The 13621-nt window shown below is 42.3% G+C and overlaps 1 protein-coding gene across 6 annotated transcripts in view; it reads right to left on the reverse strand.

Annotated features, from left to right (window-relative positions):
• The window catches only part of LOC307123636 (integrin alpha-M-like), a 39169-nt gene that overhangs the window by 14772 nt on the left and 10776 nt on the right, over nt 1-13621 (reverse strand). For all 6 annotated transcript variants that reach the window (XR_013816182.1, XM_079812249.1, XM_079812250.1 and 3 more), the window contains exons 9-21: nt 13168-13306; nt 12986-13059; nt 8757-8880; nt 8542-8684; nt 8038-8184; nt 7406-7588; nt 6730-6860; nt 6326-6474; nt 6080-6246; nt 5883-6005; nt 5625-5692; nt 5344-5485; nt 1141-1239 (exon numbers count right to left, since the gene is read on the reverse strand). Coding sequence is in view for 5 of the 6 variants with exons in the window: in XM_079812249.1 (XP_079668375.1) it covers nt 1141-1239; nt 5344-5485; nt 5625-5692; nt 5883-6005; nt 6080-6246; nt 6326-6474; nt 6730-6860; nt 7406-7588; nt 8038-8184; nt 8542-8684; nt 8757-8880; nt 12986-13059; nt 13168-13306 (1689 nt within the window). In the remaining variant the exon portion in view is untranslated. The remainder of the gene's footprint in view (nt 1-1140; nt 1240-5343; nt 5486-5624; nt 5693-5882; nt 6006-6079; nt 6247-6325; nt 6475-6729; nt 6861-7405; nt 7589-8037; nt 8185-8541; nt 8685-8756; nt 8881-12985; nt 13060-13167; nt 13307-13621) is intronic.

The following is a 13621-nucleotide window of genomic DNA, read 5'->3' on the forward strand; positions in this document are numbered from 1 at the left end:
TGTTGGACGAGAAGGCCTGGCTCTCAGTCTCCGCTCTAATTCATCCCAAAGGTGTTCTATCGGGTTGAGGTCAGGACTCTGTGCAGGCCAGTCCAGTTCCTCCACACCAAACTCGCTCATCCATGTCTTTATGGAGCGACGCTTTGTGCACTGGTCAGTCATGTTGGGACAGGAAGGGTCCGTCCCCAAACTGATCCCACAAAGTTGGGAGCATGAAATTGTCCAAAATGTCTTGGTGAAACATTAAGAGTTCCTTTCACTGGAACTAAGTGGCCAACCACTGAAAAACAAGGTCTGGAGCTCTTGACTCTGCAGAAAGTTGGCGAATTCTGTGACCCTCAGCATGCGCTGACCCTGCTCTGTGATTTCACTTCGTGGCTGAGTTGCTGTTGTTCCCAATTGCTTGCAGTTGAACAGTTGAGCGTGGAATATTTAGTAGTGAGGAAATGTCCCGAATGGACTTATTGCACAGGTGTCCACCGATTACGGTACCACGCTCCTGAGAGCGGCCCATTCTCTCACTAATGTGTGTAAAAGCGTCTGCAGACCTAGTGCTTCATTTACACACCTGTGGCCAGGAAGGGATTGAACACCTGAACTCAGGAATGTGGAGGGGCGGCACAATACTTTTGGCAATATAGTGTACGTCCTAAATGGCTGGCCAGCTCAAATGACAACAGATGTCCCGCTGTATGTCCCAGTGAAACATGAATTGTCATGCTGGAATGATACATGCTTGACCCATGGACACTGTGTCATTATTCCTGCTAAAGCTCAGAGGACAAGTGCTGGCCATGTTACATGAGGACCATCTCGGCATAGTTAAACTGAAGCAGTGTTGTAGGGATCTTGTATGGTGGCCAGGGTTGAACATAGACATTGAGAAGCTTGTTTTGGACTGCACTCCATGTCTTGTAAGAGGGAAAACTGGCCCACCAACCCCACCACCACTGGGGAGTCACCAGCAAAACTGATGCTGGGACGAGAGCTGGCGTTACCCCTACACAGACTTTGCCCTTCTACTCATGGTGAAAACCCTGAGGTGAAAGCCGGGGTGTGCGGGTAACAGCTCAAAGCACAGGACAGATACAATGCAAAGAAAAAGACCTGTCTCTCTGTGTGTGTGTCTGTGTGTCTTACTGTGGTGCCGCTGCGGTACACTGGTAGATTGATACTGCAGGTAGTTCTGTTCGTAGCACCGCTGTCACGATCACCACAGCTGCTTCGAGTCCGGCTGGGCTGTTTGACACACACACACGAACAACACACACATTTATAGAATTATTAAATGCCAATTCAGACTGACACAGACCAACACGAACAACCACCAGATTACAATCCGTACAAATTTCAGACATGCCACAACCCAAAAGACATATACACTGATTTTACAACTGGACAAAGTGTCTTTAACCGTTGGACGACGTCTGTCAGTACAGTGTGAATTGGCCTTAAAACAACACAACATTAATACATTAAAGTTATTTAAATTTATAGTTATTTACAGTTAAACTTGTAGTTACACATTTCATGTTCTTGCTATAGTACTAACAGTAAATTACGCATACTTACAAAAGTAACTAACCCTAAAACCCTAAAAGCTGAGGGAAGCAATTGAACTTCAGGGAGAACAACTAGTCTGTGAGTACTGTTTACATTTTCTTAAGTGATCTGTAGTTCAGCTGTTAGTCAGAACGTTGTCTGTGTGCTGTAGTTGGTTGTCTGTTTGGTGAAAGTTTGTTAGTCACGTGACCTCACGCGAGCCGAACGCGTTTCACTGGGAGTAGCCATCTGTATTCAATAAGGACAATTAACGTGAGTATAAGTGTGCGGTTCTCCGCGGCAGCCCTCGTGTGAAGCCCTCATAGTGTGAAGACCGAGGAGTGTAAAGACCATCGACTCTACTCTGCGCGACTCCACTCGAGCAAGGACACGACAAGGCACTTGAGTATAGCTTTCCTTCTACTTTGTCCACTTTTGTGTTTTGCTTGTTTTGCTTGTTGTTATCTGTTTGGTTCTCTGACCCATATTCACAATGTGCTTCCAAATCGCTACTATTACCTCAAACACCCGCAAATCACGCTCAGCACGTTCTAGACGCCGTAATCCTAATAATCTGCGCAGTGTACCTATTTCCTCTACTACATTAATGTCCATTCCAATTGGTCTGTGGAATTGCCAGTCTGCTGTAAACAAAGCAGACTTTATTTAATCTTTTTCCACTCATTCACATCTCAGTCTCGTGGCTCTAACTGAAACCTGGATCAAACCAGAAGACACTGCCACTCCTGCAGCTCTCTCAAATAATTTCACTTTTTCACACACCCCTCGCCCGATTGGGAGGGGTGGAGGTACTGGTTTGCTCATCTCAAATGATTGGAAATTTGGGCCCATTACATCTCTATCTGGCAACCGCTCTTTTGAATCACACTCAATCACTATCACTCATCCTGCTAAAATCCATGTTGTAGTTATTTATCGCCCTCCAGGTCAACTGGGTAACTTCTTAGAGGAGTTGGATATTTTCCTCTCTCACTTCCCTGAGGATGGCACTCCTCTGGTACTGCTTGGTGACTTCAACATCCACCTTGATAAACCCCAGGCTGCTGACTTCACCACTCTTCTGACCTCATTTGACCTTACGCGAGTATCTACTACAGCTACTCACAAATCAGGTAACCATCTGGACCTTATCTACACGCGCTACTGCTCCACACACAACACTTTAGTTACTCCATTGCACACCTCAGATCACTTTCTCATCACTCTTAACCTCCTACTGACCCCTGACACAACACGCACTCCTCCGCAGATCACCTTTCGGCGTAATCTACGCTCGCTTTATCCCTCCCGTCTATCCACTATGGTTTCATCCTCACTCCCTCCACCTGCTCAGTTCTCAGCACTAGACACTAACAGTGCTACTGACACTACTGACTCTCGTACACTTTACAAAACATTCTCTTCGCTCCTTTGTCCTCCTCCTCCCCCTCCTTCATCAACTCTTACAGCTGATGACTTTGCATCATTTTTCACAAACAAAACCTCCTCCATCAGCAGCCAATTCTCCACACCACAAACTGACACACACATCTCAACAACCATCACACACACGCTCCCCTCCTTCTCTCTGCTCTCTGAAGCAGATGTCTCCAAACTCATCCTATCCAATCATCCCACTACATGTCCGCTTGATCCTATCCCCACCCACCTCCTTCAGGCCATTTCTTCTTCTGTTACTCCTGCACTCACTCACATTTTCAACACCTCTCTTCACACCGGGACCTTCCCTACAGCATTTAAGCAGGCTCGGGTAACCCCACTGCTTAAGAAACACTCTATGAACCCAGCACTTTTAGAAAACTACAGACCGGTATCCCTTCTGCCTTTCATTGCTAAGACTCTTGAGCGAGTGGTGTTTAACCAGCTGTCTATGTTTCTTGAACAGAACAACCTCCTGGACATCAACCAATCCGGCTTCAAAAGCGGCCACTCAACTGAGACTGCCCTGCTCTCGGTTACGGAGGCACTCAGACAGGCAAGAGCAGCCTCCAAATCCACAGTACTTATCTTACTGGATTTGTCTGCTGCTTTTGACACAGTTAACCACCAGATCCTCCTGTCAACTCTCATGAAGATGGGCATCTCAGGAACTGCTCTCCAGTGGTTCAAGTCTTACCTCTCAGGTAGGTCCTTCAGGGTGTCATGGAGAGGTGAAGTGTCTAAGTCACATCATCTAGCCACTGGAGTTCCCCAGGGCTCAGTGCTTGGACCACTTCTCTTCTCCATCTACATGTCCTCACTGGGATCGGTCATTCAGAAACATGGCTTTTCCTATCACTGCTATGCCGACGACACTCAACTCTACTTCTCATTTCAACCAGATGATCCATCGGTTGGTGTTCGTATCGCTGCCTGCCTAACAGACATTTCTGCCTGGATGAAGTAACATCACCTTCAACTTAACCTTGCAAAGACAGAACTTCTTGTTGTCTCTGCCAACCCAGCACTTCACCACCATCTCTCCATTCAGCTAGGTTCATCAACCATAACTCCGTCCAGGACAGCCAGGAACCTTGGAGTTGTGATTGATGATCAGCTAAAATTCACTGACCACATTACTGCAACAACCCGATCCTGTAGATTTGCATTGTACAACATTAGGAAGATTAGACCCTTCCTATCAGAGCATGCCACACAACTACTGGTCCAAGCTCTTGTTCTCTCCAGACTGGACTACTGTAATGCTCTTCTAGCGGGCCTTCCGGCATGCACTATCAAACCCTTGCAACTGATCCAGAATGCAGCGGCGAGGTTGGTCTTTAATGAGCCGAAGAGAGCGCACGTCACGCCTCTCTTCATCAGTCTGCACTGGCTGCCAATAGCTGCTCGCATCAAATTCAAGGCACTGGTGCTCGCCTTCAAAGCAACCACTGGCTCTGCACCAATATACCTAACCTCGCTCGTTCAGACTTACACACCCTCCAGGAACTTACGTTCTGCTAGTGAACGACGCCTTGTGGTGCCATACCAGAGAGGCATGAAATCGCTCTCACAGAGCTTTTCCTGGGCTGTTCCCACCTGGTGGAATGACCTGCCTATCTCAATTCGTGCGGCCGAGTCGGTAACCATTTTCAAAAAACGCCTAAAGACACATCTCTTCCAGCAGCACCTGACCAATCAAGAATAGCACCTATCATTCTATTCATTTTCTGTCTGTCTAATTTATAAAAAAAAAAGAAAAAAGAAAAAAAAAAACTGTCCTGTGTGTTCTGAGCTAGATTAACTGAGACTTGTTACAGCACTTGCATACTGTTGCCCTTGACTGTTCTAGTTGCTAATTTTGCTCTCATTTGTAAGTCGCTTTGGATAAAAGCGTCTGCTAATTGACTAAATGTAAAATGTAAATGTAAAACAAACCCTATCCATACCTTTACAGTAAGTACATGTAGTTAACTAATATTACTCAGTACATATGTAAGTAAGTACAGTGTAACTACGTCACCTTAAAATAATGTGTAACCAATTTTTATCTTTGATTCTTTGACATATCTTGAAATATGTAACTGAATATCTCAGATTGTAGAATTGGCAAACTGAATGACACAGCTCTGTGTAATATCAGTGTTTTACTGGAAATTAAATCTTTTTTATTAAAAAGTGAGAAGAGTTACTTAAGTAGCAGAATTAAATCTGGTTAATTGTCTTGTCTATTGAGAGTTTATCAGTCCACACACATAGAAGGTATATTTCAGCTGAAATTTTCATTTTAATGCCAAATCCATTTTCAGAATTTTTGTTTTGTTTTTGACAGTCCTTAGTTTGACGTGCGGAGAGCGGTACCTTAACGGTGTCAAATCTTGAGAGCGAGAGGCCTTCTGGGTAGTGCAGCACTATGCTGGTGTTGAAGGAGTCGTCACCTGGGTTGTCTAGCGATACGAGGACAGTGAAATGAGCTTGATTCACCACCAATAATGTGTCGTTCCTGCAGAACAAACCGAACACACAATCTTCATCACATTCTCATGTTTAATATCAACAGACAAAACAGTTGCAGGATGGCGAAATTCAGAAGCATTTACAATCATATTTCCCATTAATATCATTTATCGGTGGTTTCTCACGTAAAGCGGAAGTTCAGCTTCAGATCGGCCACACAGCTGTTTGAATTACAATTCCTTTGAAACGGTGCCTAGTCACATACAAAACAGAAACTTTTATAGAGCTTTTGAATGTTTCATTGGAACAGTGGAACTGTATACAGTGAAGCTGAAGGATCTTAAGAGTTGACTCATATTGATCTGATATTTATAGACAGAGAGAGAGACATGAATTTAGCAAGCCTAGAGAGTATATATAGAAATGTCTGAAGCTCAGCTCACCTCGACAAACTCCTCCGTCCTGCTGTAGATGTCAAGAATAGCCGTGGAGTTTCCAGAAAACATCTCAGTTTGTGAGAAATTCATTCGTATCTTCAGAGGAGACACAGTGTCTGCAATGCAACGCTACAACAAACACAACATTTGCTGTTAAACCAAAGCTGCTGCGATTGGCTGAAGCTGTGATAGACGAAACATACCGGCATGAAGATGGGGAAGCTGAGACAGTTGATCCCAGAATCCAGCAGGACGAGCTGATGCAGAGTCCTGGACAACGAATCCTTCTGATCGAAGAATCCTCGATTCATTCCTCTCATCACATCCACATTCAGGTTCAGAGACACATTCAGGTTCTTCTGGAGAGATCCTGAGAGACATGAGAGGGTTAGACAGGGAGGCCATGCTCTTCATGTGACAGAGACTCTTTGAGATGTCATTGACGTTACCACTGCTACTGGTCTGCTCGGTCACCGTGAAACACAAAGTGAGATTAAACGCATTAAACGCTTTGTCACCCGGGCATTCAAAGTCGATATGACTGATTTCATTGGGACTGAAGCTGAGCTGTGCAGATACAGACATCACAGGCCGAGCCCTGAGAAGAGAGAGAAAAGAGTAAATAACCAATGATACAGCGAGGCTAACTGGGCCTGGAAAAACTTGACCAGCTCAAACTCATAGTTCGTTTGCTAAAATCATTGCATTTAATCTCCAAACTAAAGGTTCAATTAAAAACGGGCCACTGAAGTGACTGTACTCAAACAGAGCCAGAGTTCATAAATGAGCCCTAGTGTTGAGACTGTAACAGAATCTTCACATTATTTTGTAAATGTTTTGTGAAATGTCCTACTTGAGCAGCACGATCCCTCCTTTTGCTCCGATCACGATATCAGTCAGATTATCACCGCTCATGTCCATCTGACCGGACAGAGACACGCCAAACTGCTGCAGACCGGGCAGAATCGACTGTGCTAAGATCCGCTAAACACACATACACACACACTGAGTGCACTCAGACTTAAGCCCAAAGTTTACTTCAGTTTTAACATGTAATCTAGGGCAGTGATTCCCAAGCCTTGTCCTGGACTTACCCAAGCACTGCACATTTTAGATTTTAGTCTCCATGATTCAAACACACCTGATTCAACTGGTTAGTAAAGACTCCAAGGCCTCATATGGGTGTGTCAGATCAGAAAGACATCAAAAATGTGCAGTGTTGTGGGTACTCTAGGACCAGGGTTGGGAACCACTGCTCTAGGTCAGGGTTTTTCAAACTCAGTCCTGGAGGGCCACTGTCCTGCAGATTTTAGCTCCAACTTGACTCAACACACCTGCCTGGAAAGTTCTAGAATGCCAAGTAAGACCTTGATTAGCTGGTTTAGGTGTGTTTATCTTGGGTAGGAGCTAAATTCTGGAGTGCAGTGGACAGTGTCTTTATCTGTCAACATTCGGCCCGTCTGGGATTGTGGGTTAAACTGGGCACAAACACAGTGTTTGGAATTGAGGGAACTAAAGCAAACTCTCACCTGAGGAGGGTGTTTGAGGCTTATGCCATGTGTCCTGTCACCCAGGTAGATGTAGACGACTCCCTCCCCTCCGTTCTCAAGCGGCGCCCCGACCGCCACATCTGACAGGCTGTCTCCATTCAGGTCCTTTAGTGAAGCCAAAGATGCCGCAAATCTGCCGGTGTTTGACTCATTCAGCGTCTTCTGAAAATACCACAGAGAGAAAGAGAGTGAACAGAATCTATATTCATCGGCACATGACCAGCAACAATACAATGTATTTCCATGACTTTCATGCAATAGAACGTCATCAGGAACCTATTACAGTGGCAATCCCAATGGAGCAGGGATGTGCAACTTCGGTCCTGGAGGCCCAACCCTAATCAAACCAAACCAAACCAAACCTGAAACCTAACCAGCTAATCAATGTCTTCAGGATTACTAGAAAACTACAGGTAGGTGAGTTTTTCGTCAGGGTTGGAGCTAAACTCTGCAGGACAGTGGCCCTCCAGGACCAAAGTTGTCCATCCCTGCATTGGAGCATTGAAGTAACTTAATGGTGATGACTAGCAACCTTCCAGTCACAGGCCCTGAACATTAACCACATGTGTTTCTGTACTTATTAATGGAGAATGTTATGAATCTGTCCATACCTCCCCTGATAAAGCGTAGATGTACAGCCTCCCTTCTGTCCTCGGCCAAGACTGGTAAAATAACGGAGCTCCGACCAGAAGGAAATCTGAGTCTCCATCCGAGTCCACATCCAACAGACTCAGAGACGCTCCAAAATACGATCCAATCTGATGACAAAATTAATCAAAACGAATGTAACTGCATTCTAGCATATGCTCTATATAGTCTGTTCACTGCAAAAAAGAATTATGAAAACATGTTCTGCTTTACAATCGCAAAGGTCTATGGAGAAATTATCTTACTCTTTTTCTCAGTTGGATATGGCATTTCAAGGCCCATATTATAAGTGTAATGCTTGTTTGTTTGGGGTTTTTTGTGTAAAGCTAAACCTCATGAGAGTGTGTGTTTGGATGGTGTTTGCAGATTTATTCCATGTCTTATTGGGTGGACCGTAGGATTTGGGAAGCCCTGCTCCCGCCAGTGGAGAGTGTTAACATCATGTCAGAGGGTTTATCTTCACTAACTTGTTCTCCTGCTATATTCCTCTTCACTGTCCATGTGCTTTCATTCTTGGTGAAGAGGGTCACCAGTCCTGTGTGTTCGGCCCGCGGCGCCCCAGAGAACAGAAGAGAGACGCCGTCTCTCATTCCCAGAACAGCAGAGTAACCTGAACATCATCAGCATCATTAAAACATGCAGACACTTCACATCAGGCACAGAAGGAACAGCTTCAACATACCCATGTACGAGTCTTTACTGACAGCTGGATCATTAATCTCAATGTCTTTGAATCCAGATCCCGTCACTTCATACAGAGATCCACGCCAGTCATTAGATCCAACCGAGCCCACAATCACAGAGTCCTGAAACAAACACAGAGGTCTCAGCTTCAGTCTCAGCACATTGACATGTTACATACAATATTTCTAAATACAGCTCTTATGATCTGATTGGCTGCTTTACGCAATTTCCAGGAGTTTTTGTGTGCAGGTTTATATTTGTGACATTTGCGAGGTTAGTGGCATTGAGTCTTTGAAAGATGTCCAGAGTTTTTGTCTTTTAGCATCAAATAAACCAGATCAGTGCTGCTCTGGTTTTACTTCAGCACCCAGATTTTACATTAAGTGGCCCATTAGTGATTATTGTACCGTAAATCTAAAGAAAAATGTTCATTAAACATATGTGTGACCCTGGAGCACAAAACCAGTCATAAGTCTCACCGTATATTTGTAGCAATAGCCAACGATACATTGTATGGGTCAAAATTATAATTTTTTCTTTTATGCCACAAATCATTTGGATATTAAGTAAATATCATGTTCCATAAAGATACTGTAAATATATAAAAATGTATTATTATTAGTAATATGCATTGCAAAGGACTTCATTTGGACAACTTTAAAGGCACATTTATTTATATAGCACATTTCATACACAATGGTAATTCAAAGTGCTTTACATAGAAAAGTTATATAAATAATAATAAAATAATCACAAAATATGCATAAGAAATAAAAGTCCTGAATCACTAAATTTGGGGCGCCCCGTCTCGTATGGGAAAGATTGTGATTTTACACTAGAGGTTTTAGGCGGTGTCTTTTCGCTCTCAGAGGTGTCAACCCCAGCTGAAGTGTGCACCTCACCCAGTTTAATAAATAAATACAGCATGGTCGCAGTATGTTAGACCAAACCATCTGGTCTTTATGTTACATTTTTTCAAACAGCTGATTTAACCACAGTAATTTGGATTTAAATAACAGTTATAATATGTCAAAAGGAAATTATGTTTTAATTTTAATAAGGTAATATTAAGCATCGTCCGCCTCATCACCTCTCTTACACGAGAGTGCGCATTAGCGTCACGGCACTGGCATATAACACTTCCCTAGACCACCAGCCTCTATCAGCCTTTAACTCTCTCTCACACTTCACATCTGAGTGTGCCTATCACTCACCCTTCTCCCAAACGCTCACCCAGACAGCCCTAACCACAAGTGTCTTCAGTCGGACGTACAGTGGCACAGCTCATTCAGTAAATGCACAGCTGAACAGATGTGTTTTGAGTCTGGATTTGAAAGTGGCTACTATTGGAGCACATCTGATCTGTTCAGGAAGCTGGTTCCAGCTACGGCTGGCATAATAGCTAAAAGCAGACTCTCCTTGCTTTGAGTGAACCCTTGGTATTTCTAATTGACTTGATCCTGATGATCTGAGTGATCTGTTGGGTTTGTATTTAATCAGCATATCTGCAATGTATTGAGGTCCTAGGCCATTTAGTGATTTATATACCAGTAATCATACTTTAAAATCGATCCTAAATGTGACTGGAAGCCAGTGTGTAGACCTGAGGACTGGTGTGATATGGTCATATGTTCTGGTTATACTCTTTATTTTTATCTTTCAATAATTTCTTTATTTTTTATTTCTTTTAATTCCTATTATAACTGTAATATTTTTATTTCATTTCTGTGTAAAGCACTTTGAATTGCCACTGTGTATGAAATGTGCTATACAAATAAACTTGCCTTGCCTTGCCTTGAAGAAAGTTTTGGCACATCCAACTGTTAACTTCATCAATGCATTTACATAGAGAGTCAATGGGGCTGTAGTCATTAGGTTTTTATTTAACACTGTGGCTAGACTAACAAATAAACAAGCATCGCCTGAACAAAATATTCTGTTACAGTTTAGTAGTAATGATTTTATGAATTTCTTCACTGAAAAAATAGAAAGCATCAAAAACAAAATTGTAAATGTACAATCTTTAATGATGTCTTATGATTCAACCTCAATTATCACCCCTCAAGAACTACTACACCGCTTTACAACTATAGGACAGGAAGAGCTAAATAAACTTATCATTGCATCTAAACCAACAACATGTTTATTAGATCCAATACCCACTAAACTACTGAAAGAGTTGTTACCTGTAGTGGAAGAGCCTCTTCTCAATATTATTAACTCGTCTTTATCTTTAGGTCATGTTCCAAGAATATTCAAGTTGGCAGTCATAAAACCTCTCATTAAGAAGCCACAATTAGATCATAATAACCTAGCAAATTACAGACCAATTTCAAATCTTCCATTTATGTCTAAAATACTAGAAAAAGTTGTGTCCGCTCAATTGTGCTCTTTCTTGCAAGAAAATGATATCTATGAAAAATTTCAATCAGGATTCAGGCCGCATCACAGCACAGAAACTGCACTCGTTAAAATCACAAATGATTTACTTCTAGCTTCTGACCAAGGCTGTATCTCAATACTAGTTCTACTCGATCTTAGTGCTGCGTTCGATACTATAGATCATAAAATACTCTTAGATCGACTTCAAAATTACACTAAAGGAGGGAGGGCATTTTCACATTTAGCTCCTAAACTCTGGTATAGTCTTCCTGATATTGTTCGAGGTTCAGACTCGCTGTCCCAGTTTAAAACTAGATTAAAGACGTATCTCTTTAGCCAAGCATTCACATTATAAATACGTTTTATACTACAGTTAAATCGGATCAAAAGCATTAATATTCTGATCAGCAGCTATGCTAATTATTTCCCATCTGCTTTTCTGTTGTTATCTCAGGACACTAGTCCCGAGGTAAATAGTTCATCAGCTCCAGTTTGTATCCAGCCTCTCATGGAGACTTCGGATGCCCCAACACCTGTGATGAGACGACTCGACGCCTGTGAAGAGACGACTCAACGCCAGCGTTGTTATGGCCTAAAATAATACATGATTGATTAACTTATTCTAACATTTTTCTTTAACATTCTCTTTCTAACATTTTTCAACGTACATTTATGAAATGCACTTTCTGTGAAGCTGCTTTGAAACAATGTTGTGAAAAGCGCTATACAAATAAATTTGAATTGAATTGGATTGAATTAGGTGATAGGGCTAAGTAGATCTGGGTGTCGTCAGCATAGCTGTGGTAAGCCATTTTGTTATATTTCATTATTTGGCTCAGTGGCAGCATTTACAGGTTGAATAGGAGTGGTGCAAGAATTAACCCTTGTGGGACTCCGCATGTCATGGATGTCCACTCTCCCTTCTAAGTATGACCTGAGCCATTTGAGGACCATCCCAGAAAGCCCGACCCAGATTTCCAGCCTGTCAAGAAGTATGTTGTGGTCAACAGTGTCGAATGCAGCACTGAGGTCGAGTAGCACCAGCTCTGATAATTTACCTGTATCAGTATTGAGGCGAATATCATTTATTATCTTTATGAGCGCTGTCTTAAGGTGCTGTACAGTTTCTTCCAAGATTTTATTTATTTTTATTTTTTATGCATTTGGCAGACGCTTTTATCCAAAGCGACTTACAGTGCCCTTCGTACAGGGACAATCCCCCTGGAGCAACATGGAGTAAAGTGCCTTGCTCAAGGACACACTGGTGGTGACCGTTGGGATCGAACCAGCAACCTTCTGCATATCAGTTCCATGGTTTAACCCACTGTCCCACCATCTCCCACCATCTTCTCTCATTTTACCATCAATTGCCTCAAAATCAGACATAGTGACTAATTTCTGAAATTGTGGACGAGTCTGTCTGACCTCAGCACAGCATGCGAATATACTGATCGCCTTTCTGATATTAATGATCTTCTCAGGAAAAAAAGGAGGCAAACTCACTGCATTTGTTTTCAGAGAGTCATCCTCTGGGAAAGTGACTCGGGGGGTTGTTAGTCTCTCTACAGTGGCAATGAGTAGTGCGCATGCTGTTGCTGTTTATAATATTTGAGAAAAAGGCAATTTTCTCAGTATTTTTACACCCTCAGATATAGTTGTGTCCCAAATATTGTCCTATACTAACAAACCAAGCATCAATGGAAAGCTTATTTATTCAGCTGAAGATGATGTATAAATCTCATCTCACCCTTATGACCGGTTTTGTGGTCCAGGGTCACATTTTATGGGACTACTATTCCTTATGAGAGATAATAATGTATTACTTGTATATGTCATATTTCTGACCTTGTGGTAGAGGACACTGAATCCACTTTGTGATAACTCTTTCTGTCGGTCTTTGCTGTTTGTTTCCTTTGACCCTGAAACCACAGAAGGAAAACTCTTAAAATCATCAGTGGATTCATCATTAGTTACTTTGATTTAAAACGTTATACTGTATGTCCATTTTCTTTACACTCGCATTTCACCTTCAATGTTGTAGATCTTTTTCTGCAGGTTGTCAAGAAGTGTATTGAGTCCACCGTAGTCTTCAATGTAGAAGGTGTTGTTCTCTTTGGGTTCTGAAGCCATCTTAGTGAGTGTGTCTAAGCTAACAAGTTTTCCCACCTGACAAACAAAAACACCCTTAAATCTGACTGTGCAAAAACACTTTTAATAACCATGCGTATTGAAAAACAGCTCAATATGTAACACATAATTTACTGAACTTGGATGTTTGTTTTTGAAAAATGGAAACAAACTGAAAACGCACTACTAATCTGTGATGAATTAGTACTTGAAGTACTTGTCATTTATAGCCCAAAGTGTGCAATTTCTGCACTACCAGCAACAACAAATTGAACAAATAATGACTTTCCAAGTCTTCAAGTCAATCATATATTCCTGCCACAAACTCATGTGACTGGTTGAGTCAGAAGTTGA

This window comes from Gobio gobio, assembly GCF_949357685.1.
Source record: "Gobio gobio genome assembly, chromosome: 3".
Classification (NCBI taxonomy): domain Eukaryota; kingdom Metazoa; phylum Chordata; class Actinopteri; order Cypriniformes; family Gobionidae; genus Gobio; species Gobio gobio.